At 41.5% G+C, this 23,353-nt stretch overlaps 1 protein-coding gene across 1 annotated transcript in view; it reads right to left on the minus strand.

Annotated features, from left to right (window-relative positions):
* Positions 1-3,104: 3,104 nt before the first annotated feature.
* Positions 3,105-23,353, minus strand: part of LOC146855442 (uncharacterized) — a 181,448-nt gene continuing 161,199 nt past the window's right edge. The window contains exon 5 of the mRNA XM_085650608.1: positions 3,105-3,205. Within this exon, the coding sequence (XP_085506734.1) occupies positions 3,180-3,205 (26 nt within the window). The 3' untranslated portion in view covers positions 3,105-3,179. The remainder of the gene's footprint in view (positions 3,206-23,353) is intronic.

Consider the following 23,353-nt stretch of genomic DNA (forward strand, 5'->3'; position numbering starts at 1 on the left):
CGGGCGGGGTTCATGACGAGATAGTCTCGTCATGGGCACAGCGCAACCGTGCTCCATGACGAGACCATCTCGTCATGGGCACTGAAGAGGTTAAATATCCCCTCTAATTAACACATGCACAAAAAGTGTACCGTACTACCGATCTAACTCCATTGTTGGCTTGCTGAGAACCTTCCCAGGCTCAACCCAAAAAAGCACAATTCCTTCTCCTATGACAAAAACACAAATCCAACTTGAACCAAGTTTGGCTTTCAGAATTCCTTGACATCTTCACTCCTGACCTCACTTATGACGCTGACATTTGCAAGTTTCCCATGCCAATCACTATAAAAACTATCTGATTCAAAACACAAGACTTTAATCACAACAGAAAAGGTTTGATCACATCACCCTTGTGCTAAAATACATTTACTTGCTGCTGCTCAAAGCCAGAATTAAAATTCAATTGGCATGCATTAGTTATTGTGCCTTGCTAGCTCAGCACTCCTCTAATTTTTCTGTTGTAAACTGCAGAGTGTTCCTGGAACAGTGATCGCTTTTGCCTTATACCACTACTCTGTATTGTGTCATGACCTATCTATTTGTCAATAAAGGTTTTGACAAAAAAAAAATTACATTGGCATGAATTACCTTCAAGGCATTTCATCATAGCAACCCTTGTAACTTGCATCAGCTTAAAATATTTCAGGAGGCAAAAAACATCTCAGGAAGAAAGATGATTATGAGGTAAAATAGGGAGATGTAACCCTCCCTCCGCTGATTCCTACTCCTTTTTTGGAGGCGCCCCAACAAACTTATCTCCCTCCTTATGAAACTCATTATCAAAAGACCTAAACAGTCACGAAGATATTTCCCAGTTCAAGACACAGTTGAAAGCATACATATTCATCCAATACATCAACACTTATCAGTGAGATTGCTCTGAAGTACTCTGAAAGTATATCACCCTGTCTATCAGGCCTTCTCTCCCTCACTCATCAACTCTTCCTCCTTTACTGTTCCAGTTCTGTTGTTTCCACTTATCTATTCTCCCTAACTTCCATTTTATTGATACGTAACCAAAACCCAGATGATGACTGAACAATTCCTATATCAAAAGTATATTATTCACATTCTCAAGTTTTACTAAATTGTGATTATAGGTAAAGTGATCTCTGTCTCTGTAGTTGTTAACTGAGAAGAAAATAAATACCTAAACATGGATAGAATGGTACTAGAAAATTATAAAATAAAATACCATTAGGACTCCATCCACTAACAATGTATAACACGTGGGACTGTTTTTACTTTGTTATTGTAACATTTATCTAACTATAAGACTTTTACTATTTCTATATTATCTTTTTTGTTTAGATGTTTGGAACCTTCATAAACGTTGAAACACTTGCTCTCATATATTTACTCCTACAATTGGAGAAAATATGCAACTGTCTTGAAATTCATAAAGAATTCCAGGAATATGAAATATTCACATATATACTCCTATGGTATATAGTATGTATACATTGCTGTGTACATAAACATAACATATGAGTACATATGCTCTTTATTCCCCTCTGTATCCCCTTGCATCCCCATTCCTACAAGTCATTTCTGGAACTCTTCCATCCATTTCCCAAAAAATGGATTGACATGATTACATCTTCAACCATTTTCAAGTGCTAAAGTCCCCGTATTGCATTTGTGAAGACTGACACATTTGGAAGTTAATCAGTGATCTCCACACTTTGCATCTGTCATCACTCTGAAATGCCCTAAACACACCGGTGGAAGCTTAATTTACTAACACATAAAAGTTTGCATTCTAGATAGGTTTTTAGGTCAAATTAAATCCTATTAAAAGTTATAAATTCCAAAACTACTGAGACTTTCGTGAACAAATACTTTTATGAACCAGCACTGACTTCTTTATCTCTCGAGTATTACATTGTGCTTTCTGAGTACTACATTCCTTGGCACCTAAGGTCCTAGTTTGAGCTGAACAAACCACTTTGCAAGAGCAAATCTTATTTGCAAACAATAATGCTTTTATTAAGAATGTTCAAAAGTCTACATTTCAATAGCATATTTATTAAACATGAAGATTATGTAGTAGATAATCATACTTAAATGGTATAGGTCTACAAGTGAAGTAAACAAGTGCTGACTTACGTTAGCCTAATTGTTGATGCCTTTTTAAACTGAAAATAATACATTAACATTCAAAGGTCTGTTTTTCATGTTGAATTGTTGTTTAGGCATTATATGTTTTTGTCTTTTACTGCAGTTGTTAAAACTTTCCTTGAAGCCTTCTGTTAGTGAATAAGCATTTGTTTTGTATTTGACAACTGGTGCACAAGTGTGAGAAGATGTGGAGTTTACCTGTTCCCAAGCGTTTACTACAATCTTATTGGATAATACAGGAAATAAAAAGACACTTGTTGCCATTTGGAATATTGTGTGTTTATATTATTGCATGCTCCTGGAGCAAGGCAGAACTTCCAGAACACATTTTCTTCATACCCCTCTTCACAGGAGGGGCTCAGGATGTTTCTTTGATGTCTGCTTATTTAAAGCTGAAAATATTTTCCAGCTAATTATGCAAAGACTTTATGCTTATGCATTGATTCTCTCATCAGAACTCTTTATTGAGTATATGAACTAATCCCTTATTTTACCCTATTCCAATATATATAGATTAGGGAACTTCCTATATGGAACATGCTTGTTGATTATTACAATATTAATTGTTATACTTACAAATATTCTATTCTATGTTATAATCAAATATCGATTAATGGATTATATTAACTTTTAATGCTTATACTAAAAGACTAATTATTTTTAAATAACAAATGTAATCCTAAAAACAATCAAAGATAAAAACCCTTTAACTCACACAAATCCTCTTTATTGACTGTACTAGAAGTCTTTAATGATTTAACATGTTATTGGATTGATGTAGATGATCGCTCCTTTACACTTCTTCTCCATGGCGAATTAAAGTCCAGACGACTAGTGGTGGGGATTGTTTAATGATTACACCGAAGATTAGGGTATAGAAAGCTCGTCTCCGTCAACTTCAAGGGAGATCCAAATGTGTCCGAAGGAGACTTTGGCATGCATGTTTGGGGATAGATAGTTTATAAGGTGTCCCTGAAGCTTTGCAGGAGTGTACTCATACTCTTCGAGTGACTGTCTCAAAGAAATTCCTTTCTTTGGTTACCTGAAAACAACGAGAGAGTAACAAACATGTATATGATTTGTGAGTAGCTGTAAATGGCGTTTTGTGATGAATAAATGCAAATAAACCCCTGTGAAAATCAAGAGGTGTTATAGAGTTTCCAATAAACATGTGAATGCAATTAATGTTTACAAATAACGTGTAGGCCTAAAAGAAGAAGCCATATTTTTTAATGGCAAATAGGAGCACTAGGCTCTCATAATGTGTCATGTTAAGTTAGAAATGCTTCTGAATGCAGTTTTCTCTCTTTTCTTTTACTGACCTTAGGTCATCAGTCGTGGTAATATGCATACGTTAAGAGTTCAATAACAGAATGTGCTGAACTAGCATAATTAAATGTTGAGAAAGATAGTTTTCAACCTTCTCATAGAGGCAATACAATAGTGCATCGAATATTGTAATTAACATTTATTTAAACATTACTTCGTAGACAAGACTTATAAGTTAGGATGTGTGAGAAAGTGATGATTTCATTTGTGTTGTGTCGGACCTAACCATGAACTGTTTTGTCTTAATATCTGTGAGACCTTTGTTCAAAAGGACCCTAAATACTGGAAGCATTCTGTTCCCATGAAGACATCTTACCCTGATTGGACAAGGAGTCTGTACATAGGCAACATTTGTATTAGTTGTAGATATCAAAATGTTATAATAGCGGGTGTTCCTAGGCTAGTGAGGGGCAGACTTTCCCAGGCGACTTCCCTGTGAGCTTCCTTTCATACTGCTACCCAAAATCTCTGTGCTGTAAAACTTTGTGCTCCGATCAGACTTTTCTAAGCTCTTCATTGATTTATTTACCGAGACCCTTTATTTTTGCCTTTTGTCACAATCTATGCTTTACCTTTAAAGACTCTACTGAATATTCTAAACTTCTCTTCATGAGAAGTGCTATTTGAAGTGCTTTAAGCTTTATCGTTGCACCTCTTGTATTTGAACTCTTTATGGGTTCAAGATTCTTTTCTCATCTTATAATTAGAATAGGGAGTTACTTACGGAATGAGCTTTATGCTATATGTTCTGCATTGTATTTATTGCATTGTATTGATAAATATTGATGCCTAATAAAAGATAATTACTAAAAGATTTGAATAAAACCCTTTAATCTCACATCAAATCTCATCGTTAACTCTTCAGATTTGATTAGTATACTGTGGAAATCAAATTGATTTTGATTTGCAGCTCCCATCTCTACTTGCCTGCGTCAAATGTCCAGAGTCCAAGGGTCCAGTAGAGTGCTTAGACTTTTCTTTCAGAGAAGATGAAACAGAAATTCTGATATTGTCAACCAAATATTAATTCAAGTCTCCTCACCACCAGAGGCATCACAAAATAATGTGAGGTAGTCTCATATCTTAAGCAGACAACATCCACAGGCTATTTTGTGGTGACGTTCGCCATTCAGATGCTATCAAGTACCTCATACCACGCATAGTTCAGATGACCTGTTCTGGCACTTAATTAACACAAATAAAACGTGGTGTGTAAGTCGATGGCAATGATTCACTTGAGTAAACCTTCAAATGGTTCAGTTAACAAACTACTGCTTCCTGTACGATCAATAGGTATATATTATTCGGAAAACATCTACTTATGGACACACAATAAACAGGCATCGCCAAACAAGATTGAACAAGAGCTTCTCTAGTCTGGGTATAGGGAACTGAAACAAGACTCTCCTCATCCAAGAATAGATATACAAACAACATGTATGAATGCTAACTTGACTCCCAAATCACAGGAGGACAGGGCTTGCTTCGCCTAATGCTCTAATGTCCCCTATATTAAATCAGGCTAACGTTCATGGGGAAAAGAAAAAAAGCAGCTGCTCTGAGACACGTGTCCACAAATGTGAGGGCAAAAGGACAAGGAATGCACACAGATGTTGTAGCAAGCAAGGTGTTGAGAAAAGGCAAGGAATTGTGTGCAGAGACTTGAAGAAGGCAATAAAAGTAGGGTCCCACATACTGTGGCCAAGAAAACAGGCAGCAAAAGATTTGAATGTCAGCATAATTCAAGAGTAAAAGGTATGGGAAAGCACCTGGTTCCAGGGAGAGGAACATGGAGAACCAGACGGTGAATGATGAGGGAGTATGATGACAAAAGAAGATATCAGAAAATGTCTGAGGTGAGGCACATGGGATAATTACAACAGAAAGAACATGCAAGATCAGTGAATCAGAGAGCCAAAGAATGGAAAAGAAGTCGAATCAGGAGATAAAGTAGGGAGATGGGGCCAATAGGTAGAAGATTTAAAGGAGGGAACATAAGAAAATTTTGGTGGCGACCCAAATTGAAAAGGTTTCAGCATCCAGAGTTAAAAAAGAGAGAAATAAAAGGACAAAACAAAAAGTAAAAATGTGGTCTTGAGAGTGCCGAATAACAAAAGAAAAACCATTTAGTCACCGCAGATGGCAGGAATGAAGGATAAAATATGAGCAGGAGTGTTTGTGGAGTATATTTCTCCATAGGAGTTTCAATAAGGGGTTGGGGAGGAGCGTGAGTAGCTAGTTATCAGGGCAACGAGGCAGGTCAAGGTGGAGAACTACACTTCTGCATTCAAAATATACATGAGTGCAGAGTTTGAGAAATTCCCGTACATGAGTTTGTCGCTATTGGAATATTCGCAAGTAATAAGTACATTGGAATTAGTGTTTTGGCATGGCTATGGTACGATGAGCACCCCGGGTAATACTAGGTAAGATATGTTTGGGAGAGCTATAATTTAGTCAGTGACTTCAAAACATGGTGCTTGCATTGTCTCTGACTGCATGACACACAGCAAGCATAACCTGTCAATCCCAGGGTCTGTGTCCCCCCATCCTTTCAAGGGCATTCCACAAGCCAAGGAAGGGTCTTCCAGCCAAAACAATGGTTGCCAGCAATGGTCAGTGGTGCATAAGTGTAATCTAAAGTCTGCGGATATGTTTCTTTTTCCCCTTCAACAATGGTATGTCATCTTTTATAACATAACACATTGTTGCCTAGGGAAAGGGTTAAAAATATTTTTAAGAAAACAGTTGTGCTGTTGTCCTGCCGAGGACTAGTTTCAATCAAAGTATGGGTGTTCACAATACAGGGAAAGGCACCCAGTTACCATGAGAGATGTTTGGAGGACAGAAAGGCAAGAACTGCAGGCCGGAGGTTGTTGGGAAAGACACATACAATAGTTAAATATCACAAACTAGGCAAAAAGCTAGTGTATCACAGTGAGGGCAAATAAACCTGGTCAGACATTAGGGATGGTTTTAGGTTAGCCTAAGGGGAGTCATTTGGGAAGAGGTTTGCTTCTGTCAGCGAAAAAGAGGGCACTACGTATTGAAGGAGGTAGGCATAAAGAAGATGGCAGGTCCATTCAAAGACATCACTTATGATTTATTTATTGATGCATTTTTATACAGCACAAACTTTACCCGAAGGTGAAGAAGTTTGCTTCTGTCAGGGAAAAAGAGGATAATACGTATCGAAGGAGGTAGGCATAGTGAATATGGCATGTCCATTTAAAGCCACTACTTATGATTTATTTATTCATTTATGCGTTTTTATGTAGCACAAACTTTACCCGAAGGTGTCAGAGTGCTTTACCATAGAACCAGTTATATTACATAAGGACTTTAGAGCACATGAATTACATAAAAGATACGAAACAGATAAACTCTAAACTCACTTAATAAAAGTAGTAAGTACATATGTCTATTACAGTTACATATATATAAGTTGCAAATTCACTCAAGATTACATTTTAAGAAAAGTTGAAGCGATTATGTTTGGACAAAAATATATTACATATTTACAGCGCATGGTCTCCTCGCAATTGCTGGGGTTCTTGTGGTGCTCGTTCAGCCAGGCCTTCAGGGTGTTGTTGCTCTCAGGGGCAAGGATCTTGGGCCTGGCGGGATCCCCAGGCTGGTGATAGCCAGATGTCCTCAAGTTTGTTGTCCCGGTTGCCTCAACATCTCCAAGGCAGCAGCAGAGATCCCCGGGGCCTGTAGGGTGTTGATGGGGGTACGGGAGTTCGCTTTCATGTTGCTCAAACCAGCACACAGACTGGGGGGTCAAGGTGGGGGTCGAGATGGTGTGAGTGGGACGATCCAGGGGGATGTTCAAGTCAGAGCGGGCAATGGGCTCACTCTCCGCACTGTGTTGGTGCCTCCACATCGGCAATGGTAGTCTCCCTGCCACCATTTTGCTGGGCACAGCAGGGTACTGGCAGCAACATGGGCCACATGGCAAAAGACCAGCGGCAGTCTCCTGAACACCAGACAGCTGTGTGAAGCTGAACAGCACCTGCAGTGGACCAGGACCACAAATCGGGTTGGGCCACAAAGCACACCACCCTCCCACTGGAGTGGGTCCCTGCCGCCAAGCTGGTGCTCTCCCGCTTCTCCCCTCCCTTTCATTGCTAAATGATGAATTGATCATGTCCGGTCTGGGCATTGTACTGAAGAAATCTGATAGGTGGGATCATTACAAAACTATAATGGCCCCCTCAATGAGTTCCTTGAGCAATCAGACTGCAGAGGCATCAACAAGGCTTTTGTATTGGACAGGAAATGTAGCAGGGGCAAATCTGAATAGAAATCTGTTTCCCCCTCACCCAGTGCACCCATCAATAAGTTCGGAAGGGAGAAAAGGCATTGTAAATGGGGTGCTTGATGGTGCACCATCTTTCAGAACACATATTGCATGACCTGGACTACTTTTAATTTGTGAGAAGAGCAAGCCGAGTGCACATGACTCTTTAAACATTTTGAGAGTTTGGCAAAAGAACTCAAGATGCTTCAGGCTACCAAAAGTCAAAAGATATATTCATCAAATCAATGATTTTGATTCCATGTGAATGGAATGGTGTTGATTCCATTTGAATTGAATGCAGACTCTTAATGGACGATCTAAACATGCACTAGATAATGACTTGGAAGTTATGAGGAAATATTAATTTAGATAGATGCAACAATTCTTTGAACATTTGACTTCACTTTCAAGGTGCTGGTGCCACAGGGTGTTTAGTAGTGGGAGGATGTTGACTGTGTTAGAGCAGTCAATACCTTGCCAAAGTGAGCATTTTGGGTGGCATGAGTAATGCCGTGGAATTAACCTGGATGTGTTTGGAAGGAAAAAACGGAGTGTCCATGTGGATTAAAGACTGTATTCAGGGTCGCCTTTAGCGCCGGTGGAGCTTGGTGTGACAATCATTTTTGGCACCCCACACCTCATGACCGCCTCCTCAGATTCTCTCACTACCACCGGACAAAAGTGCCCCACACCTCTCCAATCATAAGTTATTGCTAAACACAACGCCCCCCTAAAGTCAGTGGTTCCCTCCACAGGTCAGCGCCCAGTGCGGCCTCACCGGTTGCACTGTATTATAGAACACAGTGAGAGATTCAGAAGAGCTGCCCAAAAGTTGGAAGAGAAGAAAGCATAGCATGGTGTCCCTAGAATTGCTTTTTGTTCTATGGTGGCAGTACAGATTTAGTGGAGGAAGTTAGCAGATAGGAACGACGTGTTCTTAGTCGACAATCAATCTGGTGTGGTGGTGGTAATCAATAAGATGATGACAAAAGGCAAATGGTTACTGAAGATGCTAAGGGACCTTTCATTGCAGTGCCTAAGGTATAAGATATGATGCAGAATTTGTCACATGCACTGCTTACATTTTATCTTGTTCATAGTGGTCAAGATTTCTTGGGCTGACACTACAAGCAGAAGACCCACAAACTCTTCAGCGGTGAGATTCTGGCTGTTGGGCAAGTCACATCCTTGAATGGTATTGTGGAATCCCAGGGCCTTCAAACATTAAAAGATGAACGATCGGTTTAGAGTGAATTTCATTGAAGTGGCGTAAAAAGAAGGGGCAGGCGTAGCTGTGCTGTGTTTAGCAGAAGAGATGGCATGGAGACATGCATAGTGGCCTTGATCAGGAAAGGAACTGCCACCTGCACAAGAAATTTGACAGACACATTTGTGCCGAAATCTTTACCTGGTATACAAACATTTGGAGTGGGGTGAAAAGAGCAAATTGAAAAGCTGAGATCCATTGATTGAGAATTTGGTGGCTGTAGGGAAACTAATAAATGGGGAAATTTTGAATACACCCGTGTGAGCTTCATTGTCTCAGAAATACCAAGGATATAGATACCCCTAGCCTGAAAGAAGATGATATTGGCATATGTACAGAACATGCTGGTTAGTAGATATGTAAGCATTAGACTAATCAGAGAGGTAAAATGATGTTAGCAGGTTTGGGTAGGTTACAAGAGACAGACTTATTTCTGGTTAATGCAACAAAGGAGTGTAGCAGGATGAGAAGTCACAAGAAGGTGAATTCTTCGCTCACAAGAATAGGAATCACATGTTGGCCTAGGTATAGTACAGTGCATTCATCAGAATTCTCAGTGTGAGGCATATGGCATCTGTATTAGGCCTGGGAGAATTTTTAGATACTCCAGCAAAATTTGTGTAGTTTCGAATTCCCATAATTCCTGAATTTACTTTTCTGCAAAATTACTGAAATTACTTGAAATTTAGCATTGCACAATTTCACATAAGCTTTGGATGCAAGAGACTAGTTTGAAGGGAAAATGAGACCTTTTTTGCTCCAATCAGTCAGCTGCAAGTATTTTGTGAGAGTTATTTTAGCCAAAGGGAGTGTTCACGTGGAAACAAATGATACAAGATACACATTTTGCCTTAAAAGCGTGATGAAGCATAAATCTAATTTAATTTGTAGGGGTGAATCATAATCATGTGTAGAGCATACCCGCACATAATCTTGCAACTATATTAACATGAAGTATTAAAATTGTGAAATGTATTAACAAATACACAATGTATTTTAGGCAATTGACAAGTATAATGGAGAATTAACATAGGGAATGAATGTAACTAGCAGACATGAAGAACTTGTGTTGTGAAACTGACAAATGCTCATGTACAAAAAGTGTTTATTAATGGTGGCATTTCATACATACGTAAATGTATTAGCTGAAAATGTATTATGATTACGGAAATTCGTAATGCTTACAAGGTGTATGTTAGCTGAAATAGTAGGCCTGAAATGCAAGTCCCTGACAACTTTTGCTTTAGAATTAATAGTTTGAATTTCATGTGCACTATGGAAGCTGTTCTTTTTCACATTTTGCATTGCAGGTGAAGAATCATTCTTTCAGGCAGAATAATGTCTTTATTTTAGCAGCTAGGCAAGGAGAGAAGAAGTTACAATCATGTAATTTGGGTCGATAAAGGGAGGATATTGGGATTTAAACAGGAGAATGCCCGGGAACAAAGGACAAATTGTTCCAAGGAAGGTACATGGACGTCACCATTGAAAAGTACGCTCAGGACTGTAAACAGAGTGGATGGTATGGTGGAGGTGCACTATGGGAATTCTACCTGTGGATAGCTGATTGTTGGAACTAGGGAAAGTGCCAACTTCTTTCTTTCCTTCAGAGAGAGAGCCTCCTAGAACAAGCTCTTTATTTGTGATAGTGGCTTTATGCTACTTAACCCATCGATGGGGAAGAGACTTCTTAGAAATATTCCACGTACTGAGACCTTCTTTTCTTTTCTATTGAAAAAGCTTATGTAGGGATGTCATCATAGCATTAGAGTAGGGCTAGATTTAATGCTTTTCACTCAGCAACCCTCAATGCAGGGAAACTTGGACTCCTGCTTCCCGATTGTCTGGATTCTACTTCTTGGATTAATAGTTTTGTTCATGCTGCTCTGTGTATATTGAATGCGTAGATTTGGCTTCATGCTAATTCCTTTGTATTTCTATACCCTCGTGTTGCGGTGACTCTATGTCCTGTTATTTTTGGCATTGTTATAAACTAAATAATCTCACGTAGTTGTCAGTGGGTTATTCTGTATCAAAGAGAATTATTGACTAATTAACTGTTTGTTAACTACTTTTTTCTCCTTTACACTTTCATGTTGCGAAAAAGAACAATTGGAGTGTGTCTCTAGAAAAGGTCTAGATCTAATGGCCTAACCCTTTCAGTTGGTAGCAGAGTAGGATGGTTCGCACATGAAGCAAGGGGAGAACATAGAAATGATCTAGAATAGGTGGAACTTAGAACCGCAAAGCCCTGAGCTAGAGCCCAAAGATCGAGAACAGAAGGCGACTGAGACTGGCAAAGACTGATGGAGTTTGATGGTGCGGCGAGATCTGCGCCAGAAGGAGGAGTGAGTATTAGGAGGGTGTCTGTAGTATGCTAGATTGCGGGAATAATGTGATTGTGTGATGTCTTGCGTAGTTGGGAGTGAGAGTAGAGTGAATGTGGTTTCGGGTTTGACATGGCCCAATCATTGAGATTTGAGTTGCAGGTCCCGAGATGGCCTAAGTTCCCGGAATATTAAAAAGTGCAGAAGACACCGAGATTGTGAGTGTCTAACCAAAGAACTGAGTTGTCATGAGACGTCATCGGCAGTTCCACCTAAGACAGGCATCTTTGTTTGAATGGGATGTGTGGGAATCGTCTAGTGGACCTATTGTGCATGGGTTAACTATACTGATTCGGGTGATCCACGCTGGTCGAGGGTTACCATGGGTGAATGTTCTTGAGTGGTTGAGTTCTATTAATCTTGTGGCAAACAAATACAGATTTAAGATGATTGTGTGTGAGTTAATGTGCATTGAGAAATTGAGAGGGCGGGTGTGCCTCTGCGAGGGGATGAGCATGACATCAAATTGTGCCGCGCTGTGATAGGACGGTTGGTGTAATACCGCACTGGTATTCTTCAGTAGTCATCGAGAAGACTGTGATTGAAAAAGACTGTTCTGTCATAATCCATTAAACAACAAATTGCATTTTTGGAATCATGCAATGCTTTAGGGGTGAGGAGGGGTTGCTACTCGAGTGGATGAAGAGGAGCCACCCAAGGATACTGCAGCAGACTATATGGCGACATGAAGATCCGGAAGCACCCCCTGCCAGCTCCCCGGGCAACCGCAGCGAAGCCCAAGGCAGGACTCCATCTGACCTACTCTTGAGCAATAGATTTTCACCCCTTGCGGAACACACAGTACATTTGATACCCACACACATAAGGAGGGTATGGGCCCTAGTGGCATAGAAGTATGCAGGAGGCACACAATCTTTGACCAAGGGAGCCGCAGGGTGCTGGACACTGATCTAATACCAACTGATGTCAACCTCCAGAGGGAATCCAGGCCCTTAAAGACACAATAGGGACTTTAACTACACTTAACTCAAAATTATTCCTTATCATAGAAGATCGTGATACACCCAAGATACCATTACCCAAGTGCCTTCCGAGTACATGTACAAGTGCAAAATCGAATCATTCCACTACCCAAAGCACACAAACGATACCTTACACTTTAATTATCAATCCCGCACCCCTAGTTGATAATCGGGGTGGCTGCCAAGGGGATCATCACTGCAAACTACCCACCCACGATATTTCCCGAGTAAGACCCCAAGGAACATCGTAGGGGCCTGACCGGGACCTTCATGGCCACGGCGAATGACCCATTCCATCGGATTGTAGGCCGTAGTGAGGTGCCTCTACTTTTAAGGCCACGTCCAATCCCCAAAGCTGTTCCTCAGCCCATTATTTACATGACAAATTTACCAAAGCTTGATTGCAACAACAAACTAGAATATGGTGAGGCCCTAAAAAATAAAGCCATCCACTGGATTAGGCACGTAAGGGGTTGTCAATCGGTGATAAGGGATGACATCCTGAGGGCTAGGAGATGTGTTCTGAAAAATAGCCCAGTTAATGCAGTACAACTAACATTGACTAATGAAAATCTAGTGAATGAACTAGTCGCCCTGGAAGCTAGATCCTGACCCCACGTATTACCAACATCCAATTGAACCCTACCATGCCTTCAACTGAAGCTAATTGTAAGAATGCAGTGATGTCCCAAAGGGATCTTCCTCCTTCCTCCTTATCGCAGAATGATTGACTAGCCCCAGTTCTCCCTCAGAAATATGTGTGCAATTGTAGTACTGATCCAGATCTAATTCTCAAACTGACGCACAGGGTTCGGAGGTGGTCTCCCAGATTGAGGTAGAGATATCAAGGCCCCATTCCACTCTACGCAAATAGCTTTATGGAACATGGCAGGAATAAGGGGGAAACTAGGGGGCATATGTATCAAACCCTTTTCCCATTCGCAAACGGGCCGATTCTCAGAATCGGCCAGTTTGCGAACGGGAAAAGGCCTTTTGGGATGTAACATCCCAAAAGGACATCGCAAATTAGAGAATCGCAACATTTGCGATTCTCTATTTTGCGATTGCATTTAAGGAATCGCAAATTGCGATTCCTTAAATGCAATATATGAAGCCTAAAAAAATTGCAATTTGGCCGTAAGAAATCGCAAATTACCACCAACTTCAAGTTGGTGTTAATTTGCGATTTCATTGAAAAATGCACTTTTTGGCATTTTTCAAAGTGCCATGTGACGCACAGACATGCCCTTAGGGCATGTATGTATGCCACATGTGCATACATACATATTTCAGGGGTGCAACAGGGTGTCCTTTTGACACCCTAGCACCTTTGAAATTGCATACTCATTTTGCGATTCTCAAATTGCGAATCGCAAAATGAGAATGTCTTCCCATTCATTCCTATGGGCCTCCTAGCCCACAGGCATGAATGGGAAGCTTTTCCTTAATTGCGATTAGCAATTTGCTAATCGCAATTAAGGAATGCCAAGGAATCGCAAAACATTTGCGAATTTTTTATTACATCCCGTTTTGCAATTCTCAAATAGCGATTCCCTAAAAATCGCTATTTGAGAATTGCAAAAACGCAACTTGATACATATGCCCCTAGGTATCCCCCACTGGCTTGGGGTAATTAACCAGCACGCTATTTGTATTATGCAGAAAACCTGGAGCTTGACCCCGGTCTATATCCCAGGGTTTGTCACGTTTTATAAACCGGCAATTACCTCCAAACACGGCCATCCCTCTGGAGGGCCACTTACCTTGATCCAAATTGCATTAAATTATGTAACAGAGGAGCTTCCAACTAACAACAGTGACCTCCTTTGGGTCAGACTGAAAGGCCCCCTAGGAAAGTCCTTTGACATTTTTAATGTTTACGTAAGTAGTTCCAGACTAGGCAGATCACCAACTCTGCAGTCATTAGACGAGTTACTGATGCAAGACAGATTGACCTCCCCTTAATCGTGGCAGGTGATTTTTATGTAACGTTTGAGCCCTTCGATCGGGAAGACATCCTAGAGGTCACCGAGGAGGACAACATGTGGTCAGTTCCCTCACTAGATTTTCCTCCAATAAAGAAATGGTCACAAGCAGCTATCCAGTTAAATTCTCTAACCCTTACAAATAGGCTCCGGGCTGCAGACTGCTAAAGAAGAGGAAATGACTTTTGTTGGGCTCAAAGGATCTAGCCGGATCTACTATATTCTTGTGAACCTTTGCCTATGGCCACTTGTAGTTGACATGTCTATGATACAGTCATGCGCAAGTGATCACAACTCTTTGAGCTTTACAATTGAGCATCCGTGGGGAGAAAAGGTCAGGACAGCCCATGATCTCCTCTCCACTAGGGAGGTGACCCCCTCCAACGACAATCGCCGGCTAAAATGGTCTACAATCCTGGCAGTTGAATCTAAGCTTAACACCCTAAAATGCGACCTTGAGAACCAACTAGAATTGCTGTCATCCCGGCCAAGCTAACCTCCCACACGAGTAAGCTGCAGTGACTTACATTCCAAATGTTTTGGCCAGTTGGCCAAAAACTTTATTGTCCAACAACATAAGCTTAGGTTGAGTAAAGCAAAAATTTCGAAAATAACCTCATGGTTTTCCAAAGAGTGTAGATCCCTAAAAAGACGACTGTCCCGTGCTCTACGGCAAGGGGACATCCCTTCAATTCGAGAACTGAGGAGGCAAAAGAATTTTCCCAATCGAAGGCCAAGAGGGACTGGGATGAAAGGAGGTAGGCACAACTCGGCAAGTCCATCTCAAGTCCTGACGCCAGACTGTTCTGGTCACTCGTGGGCAAGGGCAATCATGAAGAGTCTCCACCTTTTGTTAACAACATCCCGGCCCATGCGTGGCAGGAACATTTTGGTTCCCTGTATTCTAGCCTCACAAGTTTTGCTTTGGAACCTGCAATTTTCGATCCAACGCAACTACCACACGACCTCTCATTTACTAGAGAGGAAATACTGGCCTCACTGGATGCAATTATACCCGCCAAGGCATGTGGCCCGGATGGCATCCCTGCGGATCTCTTCCTATCTGACAGGGAAAACTGGGCCACACAACTCTTGGGGACAGGGAGCATGTTCAGAAAAGCTAGGTCCAGTACTGTTGCTCCCAAAGACTAACATGAAATCACTGTGTGGTAACTGTTCCTAAAACAAGGACCCATAACCAACTTAGTTATGCATGACAGGGAAAATAGAGAAAGGAAGGTAAGGTGGTCGCTATATTTGGTTCCCAGTTGATGAAGGTGGGGGAATTTCTCCTTTAGAAATTAGTGCCCTCACACACTCTTGCGAGTGTCATGCTTCATCATCGGGCGTTGCTCCTTGTGGGGGTGGCGCTGCTGTCCCCCACAGGCCTCAGGAGAAGGCTCTTTGTCGGAGATCTTTTAGGAGACACCACAGTTGTGCATGCAGGTGTGTGGGCCTAATAGGGTAGGTGAAAGTGTGTTAAAATTACCCCTCCGGTACTTAAGGGTCAAGTTATTCATAGGTCCAGGAGGTAAGACTAAAAGAATTATACAGGGGAGATGGAGCACCTCTATTAACAAATAACATAGAGATTAGGGTATTACTCTGCTGCTCTCAGTGCCCATGTGTGATTGTGAATGAGTGTGTTGGTCAACATGTTTCGCGCTTAGAATCGGTCACTAGTGGATCCCTATGCGCTTCGTCAGAACCGTCTGGTGTGAAATCGTGAAAAAATAGGAATAGGGAGAGACACCCTGTATTCCTATGGTACCTCTTGTCAGGTGTAAGTGCCTACTATGCACTCAAAGGAACATCTCTTGTGTGTTACTGTTAGTACCTGGTGATAAAAAAAGGGAACAAAAGACACACATATAGAGACACATAAAATTCAAAGTAAACGAGAGTCCACAGTAAATTCAATTGTTGCAGTAGCATTTTATTCTTGACATTCATCGGGTCGTAACTGTCTATGGGAAAAGTGCCCTAGACATAGTAATACTGCCTCATGTGCTTAACGGCGTTAGCTGACAGTATCTGTGATTAGTGATGAGGTCTCATGCACTTGCCTCGTGATGGCTGTGCATGTCGTGTTTAGAACGAGTGTAGAGTATCAAAAAACACTTGTTTATTTCATGGTGGCCACCAGTGCTCATTCATACAAAAGCAAGCTCCATGAGTGAGTATAAAATAACACAGTGTAATTTCGTGTTGTACCGTGCTATTCATTACCGGTATCTGGTAGTGAGGCACACATTAATATAACGTGAGGCAAAATATCCTTGCAACACACACACTTAAATTCTAGACTCTCATACTAATTACCCCTTCAAACGAAAATGAAGTGCCTCTTCGGCAAGTCCCCGTGGGCTCGAGGGGGAATATCTGCGGGATAGGAATGCCAAAATTAATCCCAGTGCGACGTGTAACGTACCAATCTTTGTCGTGTTCGAGCAGCTGAGTAATACTCACATTAAAGCCCCTTCGCTTTTGGCCCGTTACCTGCCCTGCTGCTGGATGGATGCCGGAGGAATACGAAGTGGCGTCCACCCGGTAAAGAGTGCTGGAGGGCGTGTACTACAGGAACTCGCTCCTTCCAAAAGTGGCAGGCGGGCAGAGATAAGAACGGCGGCCATGTTGGAAGGGTTCTCTTAACATCAGAAAAACCACCCGAACATTATTATTTGCATTTTGTGTACTTGTGAAGGGGGTTTCTCACGTAAATAAATTACTTGTTAATGTTGGTGGCAGGCATGTGTGTTTCTCCATGTGTTTCTTGGTTACTTTCTTGGCTACTTAGGTGATAATTGATTATTATATTATATTACATATAGCGACCACCTTACCTTCCTTTCTCTATTTTCCTGTCATGCATAACCAAGTTGGTTATGGGTCCTTGTTTTAGGAACAGTTACCACACAGTGCTTACAGGGAAAACTGGGCCACATACATACTGACCCATGCCAATGACATAGCGGGAGTAGGAAGAATCCCAGAATCATGGACAGGGGCTGAAGTGATCCCCATTTTCAAAAAGGGAGACAGGCCTATTCCTGCCAACTACCGACCAATCAGCCTGATTGACTGTGTCCAGAAAGTCGTCTGTCGAACGCTTCCAGCTAAAATTACTGATTGGATGGAAGAGAGCGACATTCTCTCTTCCCTCCAAGCGGGCTTCTGGCGGAAAACTGGCACAGTCGATCAGGTATTTTGACTGTTTATGTTGTACTGGAAGGTGGTCCTGCTGGGCAAAGGGAGCCTGTATATTGCATTTATTGACTTAAAAACTGCATTTGATCTTGTTCCCAGGGACAACCTATGGCTGGCGGGTGCTCAAGGAGATGGGTATGCCTCCGGGCATCTTCGCACTTCTAATCAGGCTGCATGATGGGAACTTTGCCAAGGTCAGGTGGGGTAGCCAGGGACAGGTCACCAATCCCATTAAGGTCCGTGGGGAGTCCATCAAGGACGTGTCTTGGCTCCAACTTTATTCTCATTGTACATCAATCATATTGCCGAGCTTCTATATGCTATCCCAGCGGATGCCCCATCCTTAGCTAAGCAAAGAATACCTACCCTCCTATTCGCAGACGACACCCTTCTTGTTTCAAAGACCCCAAAGGACTTCCAAAAACTTCTAGATCATTTTAAGCTCTTTTGCAATAGGTGGTGCATGAAATAAATACATCAATAACTAAGCTTATGCTTTTAAATCCCCATCAAGGGTAACCTGCTCTTAGACAACGGTCCATAGAGAGGGTCGGTTCCTTCGACTACTTGGGAATTAAACTATCTGAGGATATGTCCTGGAAGCACCACTTTAGTAAGGCTTTCCTCAAATTTTCCAAGGTGACAGAGGCTCTGCGCAAAGGACACCACCTCTCTCACACTATGCCTATTGCACCAGCACTGAAACTGTACAGTTGCAAGGCCGTGAGTAGTGCACTATATGGAGCAGGACTGTGGGTCATGGCAACAGCAAATGACCTGACATCCCCGGAGAATAAGTTTCCCAAAAACTTGGTTAACTTGCCACAGAGCACTCCTACCCACCCAATAATGCTCAATATGGACATCAAACCCATAAGCGATTTAGCGAAGCTCGTCCCCGGTTGTTTTGGCAGCGCTTGGTTTCCACCCCGGAACTGTCACTCTATGCCACTGCCTTTCAGGAGGTCTGCACAAGATTGGTTGGATCACACATGTCAAAAGTCTCATGTCAAACATAGGCCTTCCAGGTTGTCCAATACCTCTCACTAGAAGACATATTAAATCACTCTATTGGGAAGGGGTTGAGCAAACCGCCCACATAGCAGGCAACCAGGGGAGATTGAATCAAGAATTCAGTGATTTTAAGCTTAGCTGTACCCTCGAAAGCTATCTTGATATCATCAAAGTGCCGGCTGAGAGGAAGTTATACATCCAGTTTAGGTTTGGCAGCCTGCCGGTCAACGCATTGACAAATTCATGGCTGTACAATAAAGTACAGCCAAAGGGCTGCCCTTGCTGTCCATGCCCACAAGAATCCACAGCCCATTTTCTCTTTGCATGTTAAGCATACACTAAACCAAGGAGCAGATGGCTTTCTCCTATCTGTAGAGAACTTGGCACCTGAGACTTCAGAGTGGCCCAGCGCATACTGAAATCGGACGCAAGACCACTATTTGTGTGTGCAACTGCAAAATATTTGGGAAATAGATGGGCAATTAGAAGGAGGCGTTGACTCCCTCCTGGCCTAATCCTGTGAGCAGCGTAAACGAATAATTCGCCCACGAAGCACATTTGCCTTGTAGGTCAGTAATCATAAAAATACAAGTAATAGTCTCCAGTCCTGTATACAAGTAAATATAAAATGTGTTTTTAATATTTTTTTGTACTGTATCGACAGGATACTGAAACCCTTAGCATTTGCTTTTTAATAACGGATTCCTTGCCAAATTGTGCACACTTACGTTTTATGTTGGTAAGAACCCGTGATGATATTAATGACCAGTTCAACTGATGAATGTAATCATTAGTATCCAAGGCATCTGTATTAGAATCGGGGCTTTGCCTAGTATGTACAGTCAAGTTTGCTGGCGCTTTAGTAACGGAACACTATTCAATGTGCTTAATTTGCTTAATTTGCATTTCAATCCTCTTCGTTAGATGGAACCAGCGACGAAAACCATGGTCCGCTCCACTGGTGAATGTAATTAGTAATGGGACCTTGCTCAGTCTGCACATTAATCTCCCAGTTGGTGCGAACCGGCAACGAAAACCGAGACTCACATAGCACCTGTGGCTTTTAACCTCATGATTTTTAACGCTTGTAAGTTCAACTTTTGAATGCAACGTAATTTTTAACTTGTATTGTTTTTGCTATTGATGTGCACCGATTGATTTATATTGATATGTATGAAATAATCCCTCGAATCTTTGTTTCTTTTATGATGCTTTTACCAAAATAAAGACTTTGATGATGATGATGAGAGGCTGTTACAAGCCTTCAAACAGTACAGTGGATTAGATATGCTCGACCCTAAAGACATGGGACAATTTGTGTCCAAGTTTGTGACTGGACTGAGGCCGAAGATCAGCCTCATGATCCAACAGCACCTAATTTGTTGGCAAAAAAAAATCTGTATATGAAATCCTTCGGTATGCCAGGTACTGCAATGATAAGGTGAAGTTTAAACATAGGAGGATTTATGAGAAATTGACGTTAGTCCAAATGCGTAAAGCCCAAAAAGGAGAGCAGGTACAGGTAACGATGGGAGCTGTAATACGAGGTCAGGGAATGTCCCAGGAGGTGTCCAAGTACCATCAGTTGTAGGGTCGACGGAACAAGGAAGAGGGAGAGGCATCCCAATAGACCCGAAGACAGGGATAGTTGTTGCAACCCTAAAGAAGACCACTCACTGTCACTTTTATCATAAGATCGGGCATTATAAGTGCAAGTGTCTTCTTAATCCCGTGAACCAAGAGGGTTCACTGAAAAAATATCGATAGTAAAAAATCAAAAGTAAAAATATCGAAGTAAAAATATAGAGAGTATCGACTCCCTATACTTAAACAGGTAAGTAAAAAAATATAGAATCAAAAATATAGAAGTTAGGAATATAGATGATCGATTTAACAATATAAATAAAATAAAATATGAAAAATACAATTATTAATATTATCTTTAACAAAAATAAATTACATTTATTATACATGTTAACTAAAAAATAAACGTAATTAAAAAAATATAAACACACAAACATAATAATTTATACATATACATATATTTACTTTAAAATAATTTAACTATCATCTTTATTTAATTTTTTCACTTTTAAATTATATAAAAATAAAAAATATACATATATCAATAATTAAAAAGAAGATTCTATAATTAATTAATACATTAAACTATTAAAACAAAAAATAAAACATACATTTTGCAACACAATGAATACAACAGTAGGGAAAAAGTTGGATAGCGGAGGGCTAAAAATTACTATTCCCATTCCAGTGAGTGCAACAGTAGGGAAAGTATTGGATAGCGGAGGAGTAAAAATTACTATTCCCACTCCAGTGAGAACTACAATAAGGAAAGTGCTGGATAGTGAAGGGGTAAAAATTACTATTCCCACTCCAGTGAGTGCAACAGTAGGGGAAGTGCTGGATAGCGAAAGGGTAAAAATTACTATTCCCACTCCAGTGAGTGCAACAGTAGGAAAAGGATTGAATAGCGGAGGGGTAAAAATTACTGTTCCCACTCCAGTTAGTGCAGCAGTATGGAAAGTATTCGATAGCGGAGGGGTAAAAATTACTATTCCCACTCCAGTGAATGCAATAGTAGGGAAAGGGCTGGATAGCGGAAGGGTAAAAATTACTATTCCCACTCCAGTGAGTGCAACAGTAGGGAATGTGCTGGATAGCAGAAAAGTAAAAATTACTAGTCCCATTTGAAAGAATGCAACAGTAGTGAAAATATTGGATTGCGGAGGGGTAAAACTTGCTATTCCCACTCCAGTGAGTGCAACAGTAGGAAAAGTATTGGATAGCGGAGGGGAAAAAATTACTATTCCCACTCCAGTGAGTGCAACAGTAGGGAAAATATCGGATCGGGGAGGGGTAAAAATCACTATTCCCACCCCAGTGAGTAAAACAGTAGGGGAAGTGCTCAAGAGCAGAAAGGTAATAATTTCTATTCCCACTCCACTGAGTGCAACAGTAGGGAAAGTATTGGATAGCAGAAGGGTAAAAATCACTATTCCCACCCCAGTGAATGAAACAGTAGGGAAAATGCTGGATAGAGGAGGGGTAAAAATTACTATTCCCACTCCAGTGAGTGAAACAGTAGGGAAAGTGCTGGATAGCGGAGGGGTAACAATTACTATTCCCACTCCAGTGAGTGCAAAAGTAGGGAAAGTATTGGATAGCAGAAAAACAAAAATTACTAATAACATTTCAACAATTAAAAAATATATATATATATTCTTAAAAATAAATAAACAATATTAAAAAAAATATACCATTAAACATATTAAACATATAAAAATAACATGTATTATAATGTTAAGTACATATAGGTGCCGATTCCGATCCTGTAAAACCCTGGTACAAATGGTCGTACGGAGTGTTTTCTCCGTACGACTCGTACCCGGGAATTCCACCGTACAAACCAGCAAGTACGATTCATACAGAAATACAATTTCCGTACCAATCGTAAAAAACACCACACGGCTAAAAAATACATACAATTCCGATCCTGGACAGCGCGTACGCGACGTCCGCATGGAGTCAGGCAGCGTTTTACGGACCAGCAAGTACGATTCATACCTACAGCACTCCGCACGGCTATATTTTTACGGGAGCCAAAAAGTGCCGGAAAAGCGAAGTACGCTGCGATGCATGAGGAAAAGGGGGCCCGCTACGCGACGTACGCGCCATCACCAACATCATACGTGTCATCATGTACGGTGCGTACCCCAACATGGCATATGTACGGCCCATACCCCCCACCCCCGTATGTATGGCGCATACCCCCCACCCCCCGTATGTACGGTGCATACCCCCCACCCACATATGTCCGCACCGTACCCCAGGCGTACCCCCCACCTGCGTATGTCCACACCGTACCCCAGGCGTACCCCAATCCTCGCGTATGTCCGCACCGTACCCCAGGCGTACCCCAATACTCGCGTATGTACGGACCGTACATACGCGAGTATTGGGGTACGCCTGGGGTACGGTGTGGACATACGCGGGTGGGGGTATGCCTGGGGTACGGTGCGGACATACGCGGGTGGGGGGTATGCCTGGGGTACGGTGTGGACATACGTGGGTGGGGGGCACGTGCCGTACATACGTGGGGTGGGGGGTACGGTGCAAACGTACACGGGAGGGGTGGGAGGCTGGGGGGGCTGAACAACTCGTACCCCGGGCACAAGTGTACTCGGGGTAGGGCTCGTACTATGTTCGCTCCGTACGGAGCCTTTTCCATGCGCTTGTGTTTTCGGACGGGCGGTACGGATCGTACTTGCGCGCTCGGACTTCAGTTTTACGATTTGTAAGTAAAACTGTCCGAGGACGTCTCGTAGACTTTTCCCGAGGCGATTCGTATGTATTTTCCACGTACGAATCGTACTTCGCCGTTTGTACGGGACTTGTACGATTCGTACGTAAAAAAATACGGATACGAGTCGTACAGTAAAAAAAAGTCCAGGATCGGAATCGACCCCATAATGAAAACCTACTACTATGATATTAAAAAAATAATTAATACATTTATAACTTATATTTATTTAAAAGAGACAACATTTTCACGACAAATTATTTAAAACATAAATGTATTTATTTTATTTCCTACCCTATAACACCACACAAATAAAAAAAGACATCACCATTTTTATAAAAATGTATTTCTATAATTAACATAAGTAATAATAAATGTAAAATATATTATTATT

This window comes from Triturus cristatus, chromosome 4_1 (genome assembly GCF_964204655.1).
Source record: "Triturus cristatus chromosome 4_1, aTriCri1.1, whole genome shotgun sequence".
Taxonomy (NCBI): domain Eukaryota; kingdom Metazoa; phylum Chordata; class Amphibia; order Caudata; family Salamandridae; genus Triturus; species Triturus cristatus.